Source organism: Lampetra planeri, chromosome 3 (genome assembly GCF_965212315.1).
Source record: "Lampetra planeri chromosome 3, kcLamPlan1.2.h2, whole genome shotgun sequence".
Taxonomy (NCBI): domain Eukaryota; kingdom Metazoa; phylum Chordata; class Hyperoartia; order Petromyzontiformes; family Petromyzontidae; genus Lampetra; species Lampetra planeri.
Window position 1 is genome coordinate 20521529 of NC_136109.1, and position 22852 is coordinate 20544380.

Here is a 22852-nt window from a genome sequence, read left to right on the forward strand (position 1 = left end):
ACACACTTCCCCACCCCACGGCTGCACGCACACACGCGCCGCCTTTGAGCCGCTTGCATTACTGGCAAGGGAGACTCGGGGATCAGCCGCGCATTTTGAACGGCCTCACCGGCCCTCAACGTTTACCCAACGAACAAAACTAAAACAAATATTCAAAAAGGAGATCATGGCACAGCAAGACGACGCGGACGGATTTGCCAAACCATATTATGGATGTAAGTGTACATATTTTTTTAAAAAGCGCTTGAAATGTTGCACTTGGTTTGCTTGTGACTCAATGTTATTTTGAATATCTGCATACTTTCATTTGTTTTTTTGTGAGTATAATTGTGGAATGTGTTGACACTTAACAGTTGTGTATGTTTTCATTCACCTCGTTAGGTTACATGTATAATTTTCTGTATGAAGAATATCATGTTTACATTTAGTGGAGTGATACCATATTTACTGAACGAACTGATAGACTAAAGAGACTTTAAAAGCCTGCTGTTAGAATGAATGTCCTTACATTGCTGTATGGTACCATCATGCCCTATCACCTGGGCACCCCTTTCACCAACCAACGCTGACCAACATGGTCAAGTATGGTCGAACAACCGCCATGTCAAAGGGCTTTAAATTTCAGGGTGTTTTAAAAAGATGGACCCAATTTCAGAGATATAGCGATTTCAAATCGGGTCCATCTTTTTAAACACCCTGTATTATCATGGTCATCGTGCCCTGCTTTTATTTTTGTGAGGTATGGAGGTGGCTTTGGGAGGCTTTATTCCAGCAGTGGATTGATCATGGCAGATGTTGATGCTGATTATACCAATGGCCATCCGTGGGCATATACAATACTGTTACACTCATTCTATTATACGGGCGTGACAGTGGCTGCTGAGCTGAATCCCACTTCTTCAGTCGGAGTTCCATAGTGTGGCGGGTTTTAACACTCGCTCGTCATTCACAGCAAACACCACAAACCCATGGAAATCCTCCTCGCCTTGGCCTGGAAGCCGTGGGTAGTGGTGGGTTTTGTGGGCAGGGTGGAAGGCTGGGTGTTGTGGCTGATTTTGGAGCTTAGCAAATCCATATTTTCTTGCAAAAAGTGTAAATTTCAATTAAACCATTTAGCATGTAGGTGTAGCATTTTACTGGTCTGCCGGAATGTTTAAAATATTTGCAGCTTTGTAATTTGTCTTTAGCAGGTGTTGCAATGTATTAACTTGAGCACGATTCACACCACGTAGTGTAAGACTTGATTGTTGAAACCCGTCAGAGATGGTGATGGATTGGGATGGCCTTCAACCAGCTGATGGTAGATCAGGGCTGATGATGATACGGTACTTTATTAAATTATTTACCCGAAGAAAGTCTCATTGAGTTTTCAAAAACATGCTTATGATGGTTCCCCTTGGAGCATTAAGACATGGAAATTGTATTTGATATGTCTACTTACATCCACATTTCTTGAAAAAAGTGACACATTTCCATAGGGAGTCGAGCATTACAAGACATTTTAAATACAGAAGTGAGTTTACATTTTGAAAAAAGCCACTTGTTATCACACATGGATGCCGTATTGAATAATTGGATGTCATGTTGAAGTTAATTATATACACATTAAAGTACAATTCATTATTGGTCATCCCGTAAATGTTATTTTCATTCACATCTTGTTATGCATGTCATCTAACAATATCTTGCAGAATGTCATCTCTGTCACTAGTCCGGTTTTTTCCTTGTCATGTGACCTGAAATGATCCTGACCTGAAACGCACCGTATACCTGCTCTGAAATTTCCAGTCGTCTAATTGTACCAATCTTACGAATGGTTTTACAATTTTCCAAACATTTTTTTATCGATGTCTTATTTTGTGAACACTTGGACAACCGCAGTAGTTTCCACTGAATCTAATGCATTTTCATAATCAACAAAAGCTGGCGATTATATATTGATCAACATTCATTTCTCTTTTCTAGAATGTGTTTAGCTTGTTTTATTCAACCAGGTAAGAACTCATGAGACCAGGATAATCTAATTTGCAAGAATGACCTGTGTCACCAAAACGACAAGAGCAAAACAAATAAAGCACACTACAACAATAAAGCAAATATAAATCTAAAATAGTATATTCTGTCCAGCGCAATTGCCTCGGACCGAAAATGTTTCGACTAATCTTAGTAGAAGTACAACTGAAATTAATATTGAGCAGTTAAGGTGAGGGCAGCCTTACTGTGATTGAGAGCATGCACTGTCTATGAAATCTAGCTTGCTGGTCTGCTTGACTAGCCTCCCAATTGATTTTCTGTTTCTATACGATCTTCTTGAGTACTTTATATATGTGTGATAAGAGGCTAATGGGCCTGTAATTCTCAAGTCAGTTTTGTATCCCCTTTGGAATGTAAGGATTATTGAGGCCTAATTCAGTCCTGAAGGTATTTCATTTCCGTATAAACATTTTGTGAATAGGAACTGCTACACTAAGATTGCAATGTTTTAATTAGCTAAATAATACAACTCGGACAAGGAGTTATGCTCTCACCAAGATTACGTACAATTAATCTGGAGGCTAATTTCAGGAAATTGGATTGGAGGAGTAAAGGCATAACGATGAATAGCGAAAGTATTAAATACCTCAGACTTGCTAATGCCATGGTCATTATAACAATCAATGTCCATTAACTGTAAGGAGAGATTTCAGAACAAAACAAAAAATCCTCCAAAGCGGGGCTAATGCTAAAACATTTTTATTGATAAAAAGTAATCTTAACAATGTGCCATAAAAATGTACATTTTTAATCTTGCATACTAGATTGCTATAGTTACGTACAGTTTGTGTCATAAACATTGACTCTTACAAATAACAAGGTAACAAAGGCAGAAACGTATTCACAGAAGTATAAAGAGATGCATCCTGGGAAATACACTGACAATAAGATGAACACACGAATCAGAGAACAAACTGCAAATTGCAGTCATATTTACCGTTAAGAAAAGTAAGTTGGCTTTACCAGGAGTGATACTAACGACGAATGCAATCACGTGCAGTAGAGAGATGGATTCTGACATTGCAGAACAGAGGGATGGCAACAGTGTTGGGAGGCCCTCATCCAGCATTTGAACAAAAACATGGCTGTCGCTGCTGATATTAAATTGTCGTAAGTTCACATTAGCTGCTGCCTACCATCACAAGCAACACACTATTTCAGGCACAATACTGTCATTCAATATACTGTACATGCACCAGTGATACAGTACGCTTACACACAAATTAGCTGCGGAATAACTGAGGTATCCAGGAAATGGCATTACAAAAATATATTCTTGCAACTTTCTGTGCAGGACTTTGAGAGTTTCATCCAGGTATGTGTGGGTTTTTCCAAGTACTTGGCTTCCTCCCACATGCCAAACACTGAGTTAATGGAATTGTCCAAACGTGCCAATGCAGGACCCTCCTGAAATAAGAATTGAGACTCAGACTTTTCTGGCTAAATAGAGGGCATTTATATAATAACACAAATTAATGCCTGCCTATGACCCTAGCGAGCCGAGTGCCCTTCCTCGTTCTTGTCAGATCTCAGAAGCCGAGCCTGGGTAGTGCTTGAATGGGCAGTCACTTTCCACAGATTGTTATAGGCTGTGCGGGTACGTGGTGGGCAGCAGAGGGCAGTGCAGGAAATATCCATTGTTGTGCTGTACATTAATGCCTCGAGATCTATGCTGCCCGCCTTCACCAAACTGCATTGACCAGCGCGGTGGAAGTATGGTTACATAACCCCCTTACTACCCGTACGAGATGGAGGAGGCCCTCATTCAGCATTGTATTGTAGGCTGTACGAATAATGTGTAGACCTCTCATGTCCCACACATTTGGTACACATTTCACACACTCAATTCAACAGGTGCCGATTGTGTCGCATTGCTTCTTTGTGTAAATTTCGGCGGTTGTGCCGCACGGTTCGATGTGTTTGCAAAAAAGTTGCACCGCGTGTTTATCAGTAGGAATGTCCGACGTTTTATTCCACATGCTGGACAATTCAGTTCTTGAAGATTAAGCTCCCAGTATGTGGGGCGAAAACTTCTTCAGACATCGTGCTAAATAACATTCGGTACAACCTGAAAACATGTCAGAGATCTAATCGTTTCCTGCGACACATTAATTCCAGCCCTCCATGACCAATATTTGAGAACCACCAGGTAAAGACCAGTTGATGGAGGATTCAACAGCAGTTGTCATGGATGCTCTGGCCCCAACATAGGAATGTGGAATTTCCACCACCGTATCAGGACCGCCAATTCAGATAAGCACAGCCTCATACTCGTTTCAGCAAGGGGACACTTTGAAAATTAAGATTGAGATAAAATTACAATGCAGCATTGCCACTTATGACATCTGAATATTGACGGGCAAAAGGTGCAGCCCTGCAGTTGCTTGCTCACACAACTGCTGGCAGAAAGACCTCCACTAAGGGGATCTCTACAGTGCACCTCTCGAGGGCATTTGACCGACTCTTCCACGCTGGATGAAGTTTTTGGAAGAGATGGGAGTACCCACATGTTACCAATCAACTGTCGTGTACCCATTTATATGACTGGGTGGACAGAGGCAGCGGGATTTAAGATGCTTGGCTTATTGTTTCAACTACTGCACCAGGAGATTGCATCGAACGAGTGATCTCTGGGTTGTGGGCCCTGGGTGCTGTTACACCTCTGCATCATCATATTTCAGGATGGCCCTCGGAGATCCACCCCTAATTAAGAGGCTCCTGTCAGATGTGAAGCTGGCGTCGGCGTCAGCCATTTGCGAGTGATAATAACACCGATTGAGACTTTGCCTGTTGCTGATAACCCTTGTCCATTTTGTTTTTGCTGCAGCCATCATGGACGATGAACGGATGACGGCGGAGCAGATGGATGCGCGACGGCGCCAGAACGTGGCCTACGAGTACCTGTGCCACCTGGAGGAGGCGAAACGGTAGCGTTCTCCCACGGGGGGGGGTGGAGTGGGGGCCATCCGAGCAGAATTGGTTTCACCAAATTCAGTTTTGTTGCCAGATAAAAGGGTAAAATGTGTCAGTTTTGTTGCCAGATAAAAAGGTAAAAAAACAATTATCATGTTTTGCTACTGGCAAAGGAGGTTCCAATGGTGGTTTGACCAAGTTCAGTGTGGGTTTGGCGAACGATTGAAACAAAGGTGGCCGTTGAATTGGTGTGGTTGAAGATTTTGGGGCTGCAAAGGCGGCTTTGTGGCAGAAGGGGTTCTATAACCACTGGCTTTGTGCTCGCGCATGATCTCACTTTCCATACACGTGGCACGCATGTTGCCAGCGTCTGAATGGAGAGGATACAAAGAAGTGGGGAACGATAGACCGAGCAGAGTGTGTGAAAGCTGCCGTTTGTGAAGCAGCGGTCTGTGCGGATGAGTGTGAAATAGGAAGAGGGCCCGTGTTTGACTGTTTTCGCATCACGGGGATCTCTTGCAGCAGATGCACATCATCGTCTGCATTATTTACCTGCTTAAAATGCATTCTTAAAAAGTCCTGGGAATTTAATGAAAGCAAAACACAGAGGAATCTAAATGTATGCAATAGCACACACATGGTCCGATGCCAGTAGTAAAAGAAAAACACTTTTGTAACATGTTCAACAATAAAAACATCAACAAGTCCGTGGAGGTAGAGTAATGTGGCTGTTCTGGAGTTTGGAGGACATCTTCTACTGTAGTCCCAGGCTACGATCCCAGTAAACGAGCTACATTGGCCCAATGTTGCTCGTTGACTGGGATATTTCCTATGTCATGGGAGATGAGCTAAATAGCTAAGCAACGGATGGGGGGGGGGGGACAGGAGGCGATAGTAGAGAGGAAAAACAATGCATGAAAGCTGGGTGTTGTCTGTAGTAGTTCGTGGTTTGTATAACCAAAGACAAATATTCCTCGTAAATAGCCTAAACAGACTGTTCGGGCAAGTGCTGTTAGCGAGCACCTATGAAGGCCGGCACAGCACACGAGGGGGTGGGTGGCCTTCCCCAGGCCCGGCCGTCTTTGTCTCCCTAGTGGCAATGTTTTTAACACTGCACCAGGTACTCATTTGAGGGTTAGTCGACCTAGGGGAGGCCCAAGACCGGTTCAGTTAATCGTTAGCGATGTTGGCGGTGAGCGGGAATCGAATTTGGGTCGCTGGGTTTGTAGCGCAGCATGTTAACTTCTACACTACCGCTCAGCAGTTACACCACCACAAGCAAAACGCTTACCTTTTGGGGTGGGAAATGCAAAGCCTATGTTTCTCTATCCTCCCACAAAAGCCGGCCAGACTGGTAGGGATCGTTGGTCTACCTTTACTCATGCACGATTTTAATGTATTGAAGATTTGAGAGTTGCACTGTATCATCGGAGGAGGCGTGGTGTTTTGGTGCAACCTCTTGCAGTTAAGAGGGAGTTGCTGATTGGAAAGTAATTCCAAGAAGGAAGGCGTTGGCATATGTGTAAGAAGGAGTGGCAGGAAGTTATGTTGCCCTTAGTTGCTGTCATTTTCTTGGCCACTTCAGAATAGAGCAACCGCTGAATGAAGTAGTCGAATTAATGAAGTGCATTATATCTGCAACAGACCACGTGCTTCCTCGATAGCATAAAATGGTGGACCGTCTTTATGTAATTATTTCACTCTGTTGCTACACGATGAGTAACACATTCTGGGAAGACTATCGGAAGTAAAAATTATAACACTGCACTGTATTCGTATGATTATGCCCTCAAATCCCCATAGTATTGGTATTAAGTGAAAATTTGGATTCATGTGAAACTTACATCGAATTTAATCCCATGTTCCTGAGAGGATACATTATCTGAATCTGCTGTTGTGACTTTCATGCTAAGCTATTCACACTCATGTTTATTATCTATTGCTCAAAGATTTCAGCGGGTTTAATGGTCAATTATATAAGCACAACGGAATTGATGTCCCTCATAAGGCCAGTAACTGCATCTTTTGTGAATTAAATGTGGCCATCTCATGAGCAAATAATATACATTACTTGATTTTGATCCTAATAGTCAAAGTGATTTCCTGCTCAAATGAGCGTTGAAGCGGACATTCTGCATTTCAATGACTGTTGACTTCCCTATAGAGTGATACTTATTTAACCGGTCCTGGAGGGATGATGGGCTGAGTGAATCCCCGATCAGGAGTTGAACTCGCACCCTTCCGATTGCGAGCCGCTCGATCTACCAGGGAGCTACTTGGCTGGTTTAATAGTAACCGCGTCATTATTGAAAACAAATAAAAAGAGGAAATTGTGAAATGCTGATTAGAAGGTGATCTCATTGCCTTGTTTTTTTTCTTCCTAATAAGGAGATGTATGATCATTTTAACACCTGTATATAAATGTAATGCTTGTACCAGTTCAGAAAACGTGGTAAAATTGCCTTTGAAACAAACTCGAATGAGCTATACTGGATAAACAGGCGTAATTTATCATTGCTGAAAAATGCTCGTTACGTGCTGTTGTGGAGGATTATGGGTAGTAGTAAAATATAGACACACGTCTGTTTCTCCACGCGAACATGTAAATGTTTCTTTAGTATATCAGCCTGCGAGTCTTCCGGACTTATCGGTTATTGAAGAAGCTGATGAGATCCAGAAGCTTGAAACTGGGCCAGAGTTTGCTTTCTAAAACAAATACACTGTATCTGGATAGCGTTAGTCTGGAAGGCCGGTACGCTAATTGTCGAATAACGATTTTAATGTGGAGAAATCGGTGCCTCCCTGAAATATACATTTTTTTATTTATTAATGCTGAAATTTTTTTTGGGCGTTATGGAATGTTTCAGAATGACCGGTGTGTTAAAAGGGAAGGGACTTGTCAGTTGCGATTAACGCCTCCATTCTAAAAGTCCACGTCACAGCATTCATCGCTGGAATATAATCAGGAGCCACCTTGCTAGAGCAGCAGCCAGCCCTCCTAATCATGGAATTGTAAGCTCAACTGCAGATCAGGGTCAAACTCGTGCCACATTTTTTTCCTGTTTTGTGAAATGATAAAAAATCTATACCTTTTGATCTATGCAATTCATGTTGAACTTTTTTAACACCGTACATAGCGAACCGTGATAATTGGAGGTGACAACCGCGCTAAACCGCGGGGATTCTGGACCGACCCCACCATAGGAATGAAGAATTCCACCACTGCTTCAGAATTCCCAATGGAGAGATGTCGCCAAGAGCTAATTTGAATGTGTGGACAATTCTGTATTTTTCAGTGCAATTTATTATAAAACTGTATTATCATTCGATTTGTGGTGGAACAGTGCACCATGAACTCAGCTACCTGCGTTCGATTCCTGGCTACGTCTAACATCAATGGCGAGTGATATATGAACCGGTCCTGGTAAATGTAAGTAATTATTACATATCATTCAGTAAGTTTTTATCTCCCAAAATACGAAGTGCAGGCGTATGCGCAGCAAAAATAACAGTGGTTGGTGAAATGTACCCATCATCTCTGCGATCAATACAATTGAACCGAAATAAATCCTTTTGCTTTATTATATGTCCGTGTCTCATAGAAATGCACATCAAGACACATTTTTTTTTTACCCTTCCCGTTGCAAGATTGTGGCAGGAAATGGAGACATCATCATCATCACGTTGTCAGGGCTGAATTTGTTGCGTTGACAATGCCACGGTCAAACAAACGAAGCCGAACGCGTGGAAACTCTGCGAGGCAACTCTCTCTCTCTCTCGAGTCGCTAGAGTTTCGGGTCATGTCACCCATGACTCTTCAGTTTTCTTCTCATTTTTATTCTGTGTCGAAATCATGCTTGTGCCGCCCCAGGTTCCACCGTTCCAAAAGCTTAATCAGCGCTGCAGGAAGCAGGCTTAGCGCAGCACGCTGACGGGGGAAGTGAGTGGCTCCAGTGGTTTCGGATGCCCGATAAGATCCACCACCGCAGATGCAGAACTAGTCAAACTGTACTCGCTGGCTATCCGCTGTGCTTACAGCACGCGTAGCTTTTGAGCTGAAACGCGTACGACGGTTTGTGCTGTTTGCGTGTGTGCGAGTGTGTGTGCATTTGAAAAAAATATCTAATTCTCCAAACGAATGCACAGCAGCAGCAGCAGCAACTGGGAAGAGTTGTCACGCGGGGTGTGGCTGTGGCGGAGGGGATGGTGTCTCTGTGGTGTGAATATGCTGTCGATAGCATCGCTTTGAGGCCCCCTCGACCCCCCGGTGTCTGCCAGCAATGTCGGCACTGCCGTGCATTGCTCACTTTTCTCGCCAATGCCACGAGTCAGACCGAAAGACATTCTCCACCGTGCGAACGTTCCGCTACCGGCGGTTGCGTCTTACCAGAAATTCGCAAGTCGTCAACATTTTCAACGATTTAACACGCTGGAAGGAAATGGACAGAATTTCAATGTTACTAAATATGGGCATGTTTTTTTCCCCCCTCTGTCGAGTAAGATCGTCGCATTTAGTGCGGTGTCGTCTGTGATGGTGCTTGTAGTTCCTTTGGGATAAACTTTTTCAAAATTACACAGACTGTTGTCACCGTGGGTGATAAATCACATGCCATGTCATAGTTTATTTAAACTCTTAAAAAGCATGAAAAAACACCTCATCGGAGCTATAAAGTTACCACGGAAAGTGCTGCATTTTGCAGTATTTGTGAAAATGTCAGCGTGTTAATAAACATATTACAAACGTGCAAACATATTCCAAAGCTTTCGTGACTGCAGGAATTCATATTCTTTGGGTCTTTTGGTAAAGTCACGTACATAGGTTTGTTATTTTCTTTCAACCTATCTACGTGACTTTACCGAAAGACCCAAAGAATATATTCAAATGCTGCTGCTGCTAAATTTTTAGTACCTGGAAGCTCATTTTTGTATTGACAGCAAAAATACAATAATCCGCGTTGACATGGTGGGGCAATCATATCGTGGATCCTGTAATCCGCGGAGCACTGCAGAGGTTAGATCAAATAACTTCTTAAATGTATTTTGTGCCGACGTGGTGTTGCCAGGGATTATGGGAGGAAAGAGCCATGTGACTCGATCCATTTCTGAAAAGTTTGTGGATTACTGGAGAAGCACGGCATGTGACTAGCGGGTATTTTAATGTATGATAAATTTGCGGATAATGAGGTTACAAGGTTGCAAATTGTGAACTGCCAATAATCCATAATTATAGGGAATCACGGTTTATTGGATGCCTGCAAGAAAGTCAAAGTGATTTTTAAAAGTCAAATGAGCACGAAGACTGCTCGTTTCCTGTTTACAGCCCTAAGCTACTGGTGGAAATTCCAAACTTTTATGGCAGGAATGAGTCTATCATTAGCACAATCACTTTTTTACTTCCCAACAATGCGGTTGATCAAACTGAGAGGGATGATGGGCTGCATCAACCCCCAATCAGAAAGTGAACTCGTAACATTCTGATTGAGAGCCACTCCCTTTACCGCTGAGCCATGTGGCCAGTCATACAATGTTACAATACAAATAAATATGGATTTATAATTGCGTCTAAATGCAACTGCATCTCAAGACGCTGTACACAAACAAGCGGGCACATTTACTTTTTGGAGAACAAGGGGCAGTCAGTCATATGGAGAGAGAGAAAAAAGGAAGCTGCTGAACCTGGATTTGAACAGGGGCAGTGAGTGAGTTAACAGCACGGGCGGCTTGAACCAGTGGCATAGCATGGTTGGCAAGGGTCCTGGTGCACGAAATAGAAATAAGACAACCTGCCCAATTTCCATCCTCTTTGTAGCCCGGTGCCTGGGCCGCTCTGGCCCGTGGGCCCCAGTGCAGCCGCACCGCCTACACACTCGATATCTTCCGCTACCGTTTGGAAGTCTGTAACGCAGAACGCCTTCGTGACGGTTTGTCCGTATTGTTTGACCGGTAGCTGGCTGGAGGCCTGCATTGTGGAGGAGCTGCCCCCCACCACAGAGTTGGAGGAGAGCCTGAGGAATGGGGTCATCCTCGCCAAGCTGGGACACTTCTTCATGCCGGGGAAAGTGTCCCTGAAGAAGATCTACGACAGGGAGCAGACGCGATACAAGGTGCCCTGAACACGTTCCGTCTGGAATATCCTTCCGTCCAATATTAGGAAGTCACTGGAGCTGTGCACTTTTACATTTCGATTGAAAACTCATTTCTTTAGAATTGACATGTGTGTTTAGTTTGTTGTCCTTCTGTTGGCATATATACAACACTTCCCTTGCACCTCTGATTAGCACGGTTGGCTACGAATGGTGCGAAAGAAGTTCAACATACATACACACAACATGATCGATCCAACAGTAGCTAGAAATGTTCATTCATCCTGCCAAAGTGGACATTGCTCTTCAAAAAGGGATGTTAATTATTTATAATTATTAATAAGAATTAAAAAAAAAATCATGATGAAAAAAAATTGAATCCCCTCATTAATCTGTAGAGGAAAGAAGGTCTTGCCATGCTATGTCAGCCATGCGGGTCGTTTGACCATACTTCGCTACCCCAATAGCGTGGCTTGGTCAAGGGGAGGCCCAGGACTGGTTCAGAACTCACTCACCACTGAAGTTAGCAGTGGCGTGGAATCAAATGAAAGTTATTGGGTTAAGAGTGCAGTGCACTGATTACCGCGCCATCATTCTACCACTTGACCTATCATTATTACATCATGTCTTATCTAATCCTAATCCCATCTCATTATTATCATCAATTATTTTATATCCACTGCAGGGCGAAGCCCTCCTCACTTGTTACATCAGTTGTGGCATTATCAAGTAAATAGATCACTGTTTTATAAATGAAGTAATGTTGATAATGTCGGTGTATTTGCAGTGAACATAAAAACCATAAACATTTTGGCATGAAAATACGAGATTACAATGCATAAAGTTGTTTCTGCTGTAACTGACAGCCATGTATGTAGATTTACTCTGAGAGCATGGTTAGATGGATGCTATTTATCGTTGTCTGCCGATGAGAGAAGATTTTCAACATTTGACAAAACATGATCCCATACCAATGTCATGTAATGAGGCTAAAAAGGTGAAAACATTATCGTTCAATTGCAAGGCACACATAAAAAAAAACTAATCGCGAATTTAAAAATACTCATTCCTGTATTTTGTGGGAGATCTCAACTTGGTGGGATTCTTAAAAATAAATTATAGGGATGACAGGCACTTTCCCGCTATTATGCAGCAAAGTGCAGCGAAATGGGCAATGAAATTAGATGTGGCACGGGGGCTTTGCTCCCATTGGCATCATCACCTTGACGTTTGAATGGCAGTTCCCTGGTGGGAAATTACTCGCGTGATGATGTAATTGCGTGCGCTGTTTTCGCCTGAAGATGCCCGATGTGAGAGGCCAGAGCCCGCAATGGAGATGTGCGCATCGTGCAGAGAGCGGCGATGGTGATGATCTGCCCAAACGCATTTAAAATCCCCGCAGCCGGGTGTCACCCACACGGATTGGCGGCTTGAGCTCACTCTTTTTCTGTGCTATAAAAGGCAGACGTTTCACTGAGAGGAACACACAACCCAAGGACACAAATGGCCCTTACGCACCTAAGCTTTGTGTCGTAGGTTTCATGATTTTGAATTTAACCGTGCAGTGTGCTAGCCAATGTGCCACAAATCCCGTAAAAAAACGTTGAAAATAAAGAATACATGTACATTTTCTGGCTGACTTAATGGTCTTGGTTGCAAAGGGCTTTGTTGTAATCTGTAAAATGGTTATTCAAAGGCCTTCAGCCGTGGATTGACAAAGAAATGTCAAATATTATGATTGTATATGCTGCATATAATATGATAAATAAAAAATCGACTCAAGTAGGTCAGTGATTCTCACCTTTTTCTTCCCCTCCCCCTATAATTCCGTCGAAAACGAGGCTGGGTTTCTTATGTTAATGATGACTAAGTCTGCCTGTGGTTGCTAGTCACTCTCATTTATGAGCATTTACATGTTTACAATATTAGTGCATGCTCAGTGGGACCATTAAAATGTGTTTGGCTCGGCAAAGACAACGTCTCTTGCCTGATGTAATACCTTTACACAAGACAGCTTCATTATACCACACACGTCTCGCTTTCAGAGAAATTAAGAGCATTTTTTTTTACTAAAAAGGATCGTGATGCCTGGGGAAAAGTAATGTATGTCACAAAATGGCAATTGCTTGTCATTTTTTTTTGGTCACATCTTCAATAATTCTACCAACGTGACAGTTTGAAAGATCAGGTTTCATCTCATGACAAATTGAGATGGAAAAATAAAATGGGATGGACATTTTGTAATCTACTTACATAAAGGTACGGATGGATTTTGACAATCACACTTATCAGGGTGATTTTAAACGTTATGTGGACTATTCAATTGCAGCCAGCCTCAAGGATATCCTTTTTTTGCCTCTGCCTATTATGAATGACCAATTAAGCCCACTGTTGATGTACATCGTCTCAAGATGTGGTCGCATGAAAATGCTATATAAAATCCAAATGGGCAAGCATTGCATTACATGGTGTTTGTTTGCAATGAAGAATCTTGAGGAAGTGTGAATTTTACTAGTGAACATTGTACACCTCGGTGACACTCTGCGAATATTATTTTTACAATGATTCAACGTGAAACATTTATGTGTCTCCTAGGCGATGGGTCTGCACTTTCGGCACACCGACAACATCAACCACTGGCTAATTGCCATGGTTGCCATTGGGCTACCCAAGGTATGCAAGGACAAGCCCCCGATGTTGTCCACAAATCCATTCATTCATCGGTGTCAGCTCCAGGATTTGGGAGTCGATGGGCAACATACGGAAGAATTTCCTCTCGCAATAAATTATCGTGATGTTCTTCACGCTCAGCTGGAGTCACTTGTCAATGTCGTCCCACTGCCACATCCGTCTTTGTCTTCCTCTTGACCTTCTGAGGCCCGGCAATAGGGCGCCCTGTGATCCTCACCCTGCATGTCCACAAGATGTAATCTTCCTCTGTATGACAAACACCGTCACCATTTTTTGGAATTCTATTATTTTAACACTTTTTTGTTCATCAGTTTTTCTTATCCATCTTATTCTTATCATCCTAAAACACCAAATCTTAAACGCTTCTCTATGCTGGATGGTATATAACTTATTCAGCTTTCGAAACAAGTTGCCACGTAAAACACCCCTAAAAAGAAGACGTGGATCAATTCCGTGTGAGTGAGCGTGATCACACGATTTCTGCTTGTGGAACATTATTGACTCTGCCAGCTGAGGAGTATACCATAATTGGAAAGGAGTTGTAATGAACTCTTTCTTAGGCTTTCCAGAAATTTTTATTGGCACCAAAAAACTTTTTCTCAGTCAAAGAATAACAAAATTCCACCCCTTTATGAGCTGGACAAATGCTAACTTTCCACATCGGACAACGCAAGCAGCCGAAACGTCGTGAGAATTATTTTATTATGTTTTATTTTTATTATTTTATTACTTCCCTTCTACGTGACTTTACCGAAAGAACCAAGAAGATGAATCCCTGCAGTCACGAAAGCTTTAAATCGAAAATTAGCAGATGTGTTTATTAATGCTTGCTATTCATTTTTTCGTGTTGCAACAATGGGAACGTTTCTTAAATCCTTTAAAACAATTGGCTACGTTTTTTTATTTTTCTTAATCTCTGCACGCATTCTTCCTGAAAGACTTGCAAACATATGTCGCGGATGTAAATGTGTCATGAATGGCAAATGCTTGTTGCAGAACATATCTTTTTCGTTTTGGTTGTGCGGCGATCAAACAACAGATCGTTTAAAAAAACATTTATAATCACGGCAATTGTTTTTGTAAACGGACGTAAATAATTCTTGTAAATCAGGTGCATCTTTGATTGTTCATGCAGATATTCTACCCTGAAACGACGGACATCTACGACCGCAAGAACATGCCGAAGACAATCTACTGCATCCATGCTCTTAGGTAATGGCTACAAACAGGAAACTCACTCCCCTCCTCCCCCCAAGTTTGGCAATACTGTCCACAACAGATGGCTGTGTCATGTCACAACACCGAGCACTTCTTCCCTTTTTCCTTGGTTCATCTTGTGTTCACAACGCTTATACACACAAAGAGAAAGATCAAAACTTCGCTGGCGTCTACTGCAATGGAGAGTGCTGTTTGCGAGCGCATTTTTAAAGCCGACACGTCAAGGAAGGGGTGGGGTGGTCGACACCACACCCGACTGCTTATGTATCCTCAGATACTGTTTAGACGTCGTGGTTGGTATTCATTTTAGGCTGAGTTGGTTTAGACGTGGCCAAGATCAAATTGAACCGGGATTGTTGAGATCATAGGTCAGTGCCCTAACCAGTATCTTCACCTTCCCCACTTCTATGGTAATTAACAGATGCATTTTGGGTAATAAACAAATGTATTAGGAATGTAACATGGTTCTGTGCTATCACCTTCCAGAGGCCATTATCGAACATGCAGTGATGAAGCGGGTACTGGTCTACCGTTCCGACCAGACATTTCTTAATCTCATGACACTGATAAGGAGAATTGGAATACAATTGGGAAAAAGGCAATAAAGTTACAAAAAACTTTAAGGAAAGTATTATCAGTATTATTCCACAACGGATATTGACACGATCCGAGTACAATCCTGCTTAGTAATTAAAAAAAAAAGTTCTTATTATATTTGTACGTGAATAAAATTGTAGATATCTTTTTCTCAATATGATATTTCATCAATCCTTTTAGGTTGTATGATTGTAGTTAAGCTAGCATATTTTTAAAATGCATCAACCTTGTGTGGCACATTAGGAATGGACCACTCTTTTAATTATTTCCTCGTGCAGCAAGGGAGTAAAGTGTGGTTCTGTGAAAGTCCTTATGTGCTGTGCAGTACATCAAAGCACGTGTGTACACCAGCATGCGATGACTGAGTTGGGCCTGTGGGTGGCTGTCAGGGTTATTGATTAACCGGACTTGTACAACAGTCACGTGGTTAATGGCGACTCGGTTGAGGATTGCTGTGTGTGACACCACGTGCTGTTGAATTTTAAAGGTAAAGGACCCAAAGGTTGTTTTTGATTGTTATAGAAATGTTCTAGACTTGTTCTAGACTTCAAGCTTGGCTTTGAATTTTTAGTTTGTGATATATTCAATAGGAGGGGTTTTAGCACTGTGCACTGTAAAGGATGATGTACTGTAGTTTATATTTGTAATTCTCTAACCCTAACACTGTTTATTCAATTCAATCGATGTCAGGAACTTCCTGCATTCCAAATCTGGATTGTACTGGTCTTCAGCTCCTTTTTCTTTAGATGCAAATAATAGTTCGTCCTTTAATTTGATTGCTCGAAACAAAAAGTTTTGTGCAGTTTCTCTTGGCTCCTGAGAGATATTCATCAACTTCTGATAGAGATCAAATGTGTTTTCTCCTCTATAGTGTCCCTTTAAAATGTTTTTTGAACTTGTAAATAGTCAAATGAGTTTTTATTTTTAGCGTGTCCCTCAAATTTAGACCAGGACTGATTGCTCTGACTACTGCCTCAATTATGTCAGACTCAGCAAATCCAGTGTATAATAAAATCATCAGGATATCACCAAAATTTGCAATATTATTCGTCACTATTTTAAACTATGGCAGGTAGCCTTACAAGTGTGGCGTTGTCATTTGAAGGGCTGCGCAACACTACACTTGGTATAGGCAGGGCTGGGTATGAGCAATGTATCTGATTCCCACCTCTCTCCCACCCCCCTCCCCTTACAGAAATTAGTAAGAGTAATAAAAGCAATACTATTCTACTGGGCCCATCTGGAGTTTTGAGCCCTGCACAAATGATGTTGGTTTGGCAAGTGAATGTTTAAAGGAAGTTCCTGGAAACATCCCTAAAAAAGCCAATGAATAGGTTTAATTAGATAAATTGCCCGCTGAACACTTACATTCAGTAATTGTCGGCCTACAGAAGTGGATTCATAGATGGTCACTGCATCGAGCGCTTTCAGATGTGCTTCTGCAGCCGTCTGGAACTCTTTTCCTTCTGACATTATGAAGCCACTGGAGCTACACACTTTTAAATTACAGTTGAAACTAATTTCTTTCGAACTGCTTTTTGTATTTAGTTTGTTGTCCTTCCCCCCGCACCTCCAATTAGCACGGTTGACTACGTACGGTGTGAAAGAGGTTCAACATACATATACATACATGCAATATGGCATTTGTTGTATACATACTTTTTTATGCAGCATTGCTGCCACTTTGATCGTTGTGCAGCGCAGATAGCGAAGCGCATGGAAATGACACGATTCACTCAACGTGCCTCTGTTTCTCTCTCAGTTTGTATCTCTTTAAGCTGGGGCTGGCTCCGCAGATTCAGGACCTCTTTGGAAAAGTCAATTTCACAGGTTGGTTTGCTTGCTGGTTTTGCTTTTTAATTGCTACGGTTTTCTTCCATTTGGACTGAGCGACGTATGGGTCTTCTAAAACGCGTTTCTACCCGCTGTGACTTAACCACACTGATTCGCAGATGTTCACGATACACAAAGTGTAAGTTCCCTTTATTTGTTACACATGATCCTGTTTAGTCAGTTGTACGGCTATTTTACGAGGGATATCCATGGCGCGTGAGCACTACAATGACAACAAAACAAAAACATTGCAGAGTACAGGGTCCTGAAGAAATATTGCACAACTCACAAACGGTCGTAACAGATGATGTTCTCATAATCCCTTTATTGTCAAAAATAATACAGTATTTACAACCCACCCCCCACCCTACCATGCTGAACACGACGAATATAAGTATGAATCCTTGGGCTAGATCAGCTATTCAGAAGCGGAATCTTTGAGCTCCAAAGCTCTTTGTCACAATGTCCAGAATAGAACATGGCCACCGGGTAGCTATAGTAGCAGTGCACATTCACAGCCCTTGGTCAATCCACTGCTGGATGAATGCCTCCCTATTGTGTTGACCATAGGCGTTGTTTGACCGCGCATCACCACACTGGTCAGTGCAGATTGGTGAAGAGAGGGCCAAGATCAGTTCAGATGTCACTGGTCACGAGTGTTGGCCATGGCAGAGAATTGAACTCAAGTCGCCAGATTCAAAGCACAGTGAACGAACTACCACTGCTCCACGACCAAACATGTCACACAGCGCAAATACATAAAAATTACATCTTCCCGTCACCTAAATCTCACATCGACGGTCATTTTCCCTCCACTGCTGAGTGAAGGCCACCACACGCGTTACATCAGGAGTGGAAGCGACATGTGACCATTTTATGACAATATTAATGACAATCATGGAGAAAGAGTCTCAAGTGAAAATAAACAACATTGACACTAGGACAAGCTAGCAATGCATCTCCTTGTTTCTGCCGTAAATTGACGTGCCACCGCTCGTGGCTTTACTGTTGCAGCAAGGCGGCGTGATGATGGGTGTCCTTGACTTCTCTCCACCCCCCGTCAGAGGAGGAGATTGACAACATGCGCAAGGAGCTGGAGAAGTACGGGATTCAGATGCCGGCGTTCAGCAAAATCGGCGGGATCCTGGCCAGTGAGCTCTCCGTGGATGAAGCTGCACGTAAGAGGGGAAGGCTGTGGAGTTGGGGGGGGACCCCGGTTTAGTTTGCGGAGAATTGGCGTTAGGGGCCGTCCATAAATGACGCCACGCGATTTTGTACGATTTTTGACCCCCCCCCCTCGTCACACAGCGTCACAAAAAGTCAGACCCCCCTCAAATATGACGTCACAAAGCTCTGCCCCCCCTCCCCCAAAACCATATTTCCATTTTGAAAATAAAACATGCTTCAAATCGCTTTAAACGATGGTCATTGTAGTGCGTATTTAATGTGGCGCTGCACTCTGATGTTGTAGGAGTGTTGTTATAACAATTAGTGTTGTTAGAGCAATTATATATTTATTTAAAGTTGCGCATTTTTACGTGACGTCACATTTCTCAAACCCCCCCCCCCCTCGTCACACATCGTCACAAATGTCTGACCCCCCCCTAGGTGCGTGATGTCATTTATGGACGGCCCCCTTAGGACGTTAAAGGTGCGTCGATTCGCCGATCGCGGCCAATTGATACGCTCGTGCCAAGAATCTCTCGTTGACGTTTCGTGCAGATCAGAGGCCAAACGATATGCGGACGTCACACATTTAGGCTGGTGCAGCGAACGGAACTGCAAGGACAAATGTATGCAAAAACCCCACGGTGCGTTGCGAACGAGACGGTGAAAACAAAGGCAGAAATTAATGCGTATGCAGTTAAGATGTTGAGAGTACACGGACCCGCTCATTTATACGCGACCGACCCCGATTCGTACTTACACTTGTGACTCGTACTTTCGCAACACGCCATTACGCGAACGTGGATTTGAAGGCGTATAATTGTATCGCCCGCACAACAAACGAGTCCAAAAAATATATACAGTGTTCTAATTGACCTGAATGCTGCCGATGATTAGTGGATCATTTACTGTACAGTGCTGTACTTTATTAAACATTCGTGTACATTTATATACATTTTATATACACTCTTACATTGTATATACACTCGTATAGGCGAACCACAATTTACGAGGATTCGCGCTCACGCGGGGGGTACACGGAACCTAACCCCCGCGTACTCTGAGACCTTTGGTCGAATTGCAGCCTTGACAAGTGATCGAACTGCTAGAGGAGTGGCTTGTTTGTGCCTAGCGAGTATCATTTTCCCTGCAACTTCTGCCAATTATTGATACTTGGTGGTGCATGACTCATCCTGCGCTTTGGAGGCAAAGGGGATACTGTATAGGGTTGTCAGTAGTTGATACCTATCTGTATGGATATTTGGGTTTTATATCTTCTTAAATGTAGCATTTTTTCTTAAGTAGTTTGATGTATCAGATATATAAATTTATCCGGGGGGAATTAGATTTTCGTTACAAGATAATGACAAATAATAATAAAAAACCCACACCCTAAGCGAATAAGTAATTATATTCTTGGTTCTTTCGGTAAAGTCACGTAGAAGGGATTGCTTGTGTTGCAGTCGAAACGTCGTGAGAATTTTTATTGTTTTATATTTATATTATATTATTTTATTATTTCCCTTCTACGTGACTTTACCGAAAGAACCAAGAATATGAATCCCTGCAGTCACGAAAACTTTAAATAAGAACAAGTAATTCTTTGTATCAAGTCGGTTATTTCTAAAGGTCGAATGTGCACATTGAATTTTTATCGCAGTTTTAAGTTTGTCGCTTGGGTGTGGTCCTTGGTGGTGAGTCAAGGAAGTGGCTGGCAGCGGGGAGTTATTCATTGTGGTGGTTGATGTCATTTATATCTGGGCTCAAAAATAAAAACTAGAGGTCCTCAAAAAGCACGCTCCACTGCCCAGCCCATTGCCAACGCGCATGTGGTTGCAAACGAGGGTGGCCACCTCTGAGGGTTGCTTCAAAAATCAAGACGCTTAATGGGAAGAACATCTCTCATTTACGGAAGGAAGAATTACGTGTAAATGTGTGGTGTGCTATACTCTTTAGTTCTTTCGGTAAAGTCACGTAGGTAGAAAAATGAAATACAAATAACATATCACGACGTTTCGATCGTAACACAAGCGGTCGTCCTCAAGTGGAAAAAATAATAATTCAGCAGTGAAACTGCTGAACCAGGAAGAACACAGCGAGGTTACAACCAGAGGTTATGTGTGGTCATATATAGCTACGAGAGAAAATAAATTTGTATTCATGTACAAATCCATTAAAATTTCTTGCAATTTCAGGACTGCCCCTCTCCCCACTGGGAATTTACGAGAACCGTGTATGTGCTTAATTTATGTATATACTGCATTATGTGTGTTTGTTTTATTCAGGACCACCCCTCTCCCCCTATTACGTATCTATGTATGTATGTTGAACTTCTTTATTACCCCTGACAATCGAGAGTCGACTTTATACGCACATCTCCAATATCTGACGATCATCGGGAAACGCTCCGCTTGTGCATGCCGTGGCGTCTGTCGCGGGCAGTGCACGCGGCAGTGATAGCCATCAACGATGCCGTGGAGAAGGGGGACCCGGCGGAGACGGTGGCCGCCCTGAGGAACCCCAGCGCCATGCTGCTGGGCCTGGAAGAGGAGCTGGCCGAGGCCTACCAGAGCATGCTGCGACGAGCCAAGCTTGACAAGGCCAACAGTGCCCGCAACCGGGTGAGGGCCACACACGGTAGCGGCGACGGCGGCGGTGGTCGTCACTCACGCCGCCCCGTTCTCCTGACTCCTACGCCACTAGGACATGTGACAATTTAACCGCACGCCTCGCAGTGATACGATGCATTTTCACGATTCAGGATCGCGATTCGGTTGACGAATCACGTCTCATGAGGTGGCCAGGTGGCTCAGTATTCTTGATGCATTTAACCAGGAATTGAAATAAACCCATCGAGACATGTGCAAACATTGCCCTTTTTGCAACAGGATCTGGGTCAGAGGTCAGAGCGCTAAGCTGACACCATTGAGTTCCCGAGTTCAAATCCAGGCAGATTAATTCAGGTTCTCAAGTCTAGGGTGTAGATTGTCTCAGCACAGTCATCAATGACTGCACAGGAAAATCCCGTCACATTAAATTTGGTTCCACACTTTATTTAACTAAACTCGAGCTCTGAATATTAAAATATCGGGTTGACTTGTCATGTGATGAAGATTTCTCACTGTAGCTGGCTAGGTGGGCAAAGTGCTGCATCTTACATTTTTGACCGAAGGTCATTTGAAGAGCTATTAGAAGTATTTCTGTGATATCTGTTTCTGTTGGATGTTCTCTAACACGGAGGGTTGCGCTGCATTGTGAGACACCTGGATGGATTCTTTGTTTCATGGCACGTTGTTATTGGGAAAATCAGGATAAAGTTGCGGGCGGGAAAAAATATTATATATTTTATTTGTGTAACTTTTACCGTTCAGTTCCGATCGTTTGTTCTTTAAATCTTGACTTAAAGCTTTCGTGACTGCAGGAATTCATATTCTTGGGTCTTTTGGTAAATTCACATAGATAGGTTCAAAGAAAATAACAAAAATAACAAAAAACTACGACGTTTCGATCACAACACAAGCAATCGTCATCAGCAGATGACGATTGCTTTACCGAAAAACCGAAGAATACGTTTATTCTTTCTTACATCTCATTTTGTACAGTTGTATTTACTTCCATCATTCTTAATGTGACATTAGACTCAATCATAAATAATCGATTCTCACACACACACACACAGATGCATGCTTTTATGCGTGGATCATCATAAACATAAGAATATGTTTCATTCAATTGACCTATGCACCTTTACATGCCAATTCACTCCCCACTGCCTGCTGCATGGGTCCGCTTCTTACCATGTGCCATGCCTACCCATTATCTCGGTCTCGTATTTCCCTCTCAGTTTTTGACCGATCCATCGGAGCGGGAGTGGGTGGGGGGGCAGCTAATGCCAACCTATTGCTGCACTTCAGCACTCCAATTGCAGCATCTTCTCCCCGTGTATCGATTCCTTCCGTTCTTCATAGATTAAACGAATCGCCAAGAAGTGGGAGTACATTTTTTGTATTATCCCTGCTTATCCATGGATAGGAAGAGCTACCCACAACAGTGGCAGGAAATGTATCTTAATTATCGACTGGTATTTGCCGATAACTGCGTAGGTATTTAGGAATTACTCTTTGGTTCTTTCGGGAAAGTCACGTAGAAATAACTTAAATTAAATAATAATAGAATACGACGTTTCGATTGCAACACAATCAACCATCATCTGGTACAAATAAATGAGAAAACAAACATTGTGAACTTGGAAATGTAATGCAAGACAACACAGAGAGTCGGCCAACACAAGAGTCAACACACAACCTGGTTGATTA

At 42.7% G+C, this 22852-nt stretch overlaps 1 protein-coding gene across 2 annotated transcripts in view; it reads left to right on the forward strand.

Moving 5' to 3' along the window:
• The window catches only part of LOC144740767 (ras GTPase-activating-like protein IQGAP1), a 112331-nt gene continuing 89479 nt past the window's right edge, over positions 1 to 22852 (forward strand). For both annotated transcript variants that reach the window (XM_078623512.1, XM_078623520.1), the window contains exons 1-8: positions 1 to 215; positions 4862 to 4961; positions 10895 to 11051; positions 13626 to 13703; positions 14857 to 14933; positions 17299 to 17366; positions 18434 to 18547; positions 20979 to 21157. In XM_078623512.1, coding sequence (XP_078479638.1) covers positions 167 to 215; positions 4862 to 4961; positions 10895 to 11051; positions 13626 to 13703; positions 14857 to 14933; positions 17299 to 17366; positions 18434 to 18547; positions 20979 to 21157 — 822 coding nt within the window. In that variant the 5' untranslated portion in view covers positions 1 to 166. The remainder of the gene's footprint in view (positions 216 to 4861; positions 4962 to 10894; positions 11052 to 13625; positions 13704 to 14856; positions 14934 to 17298; positions 17367 to 18433; positions 18548 to 20978; positions 21158 to 22852) is intronic.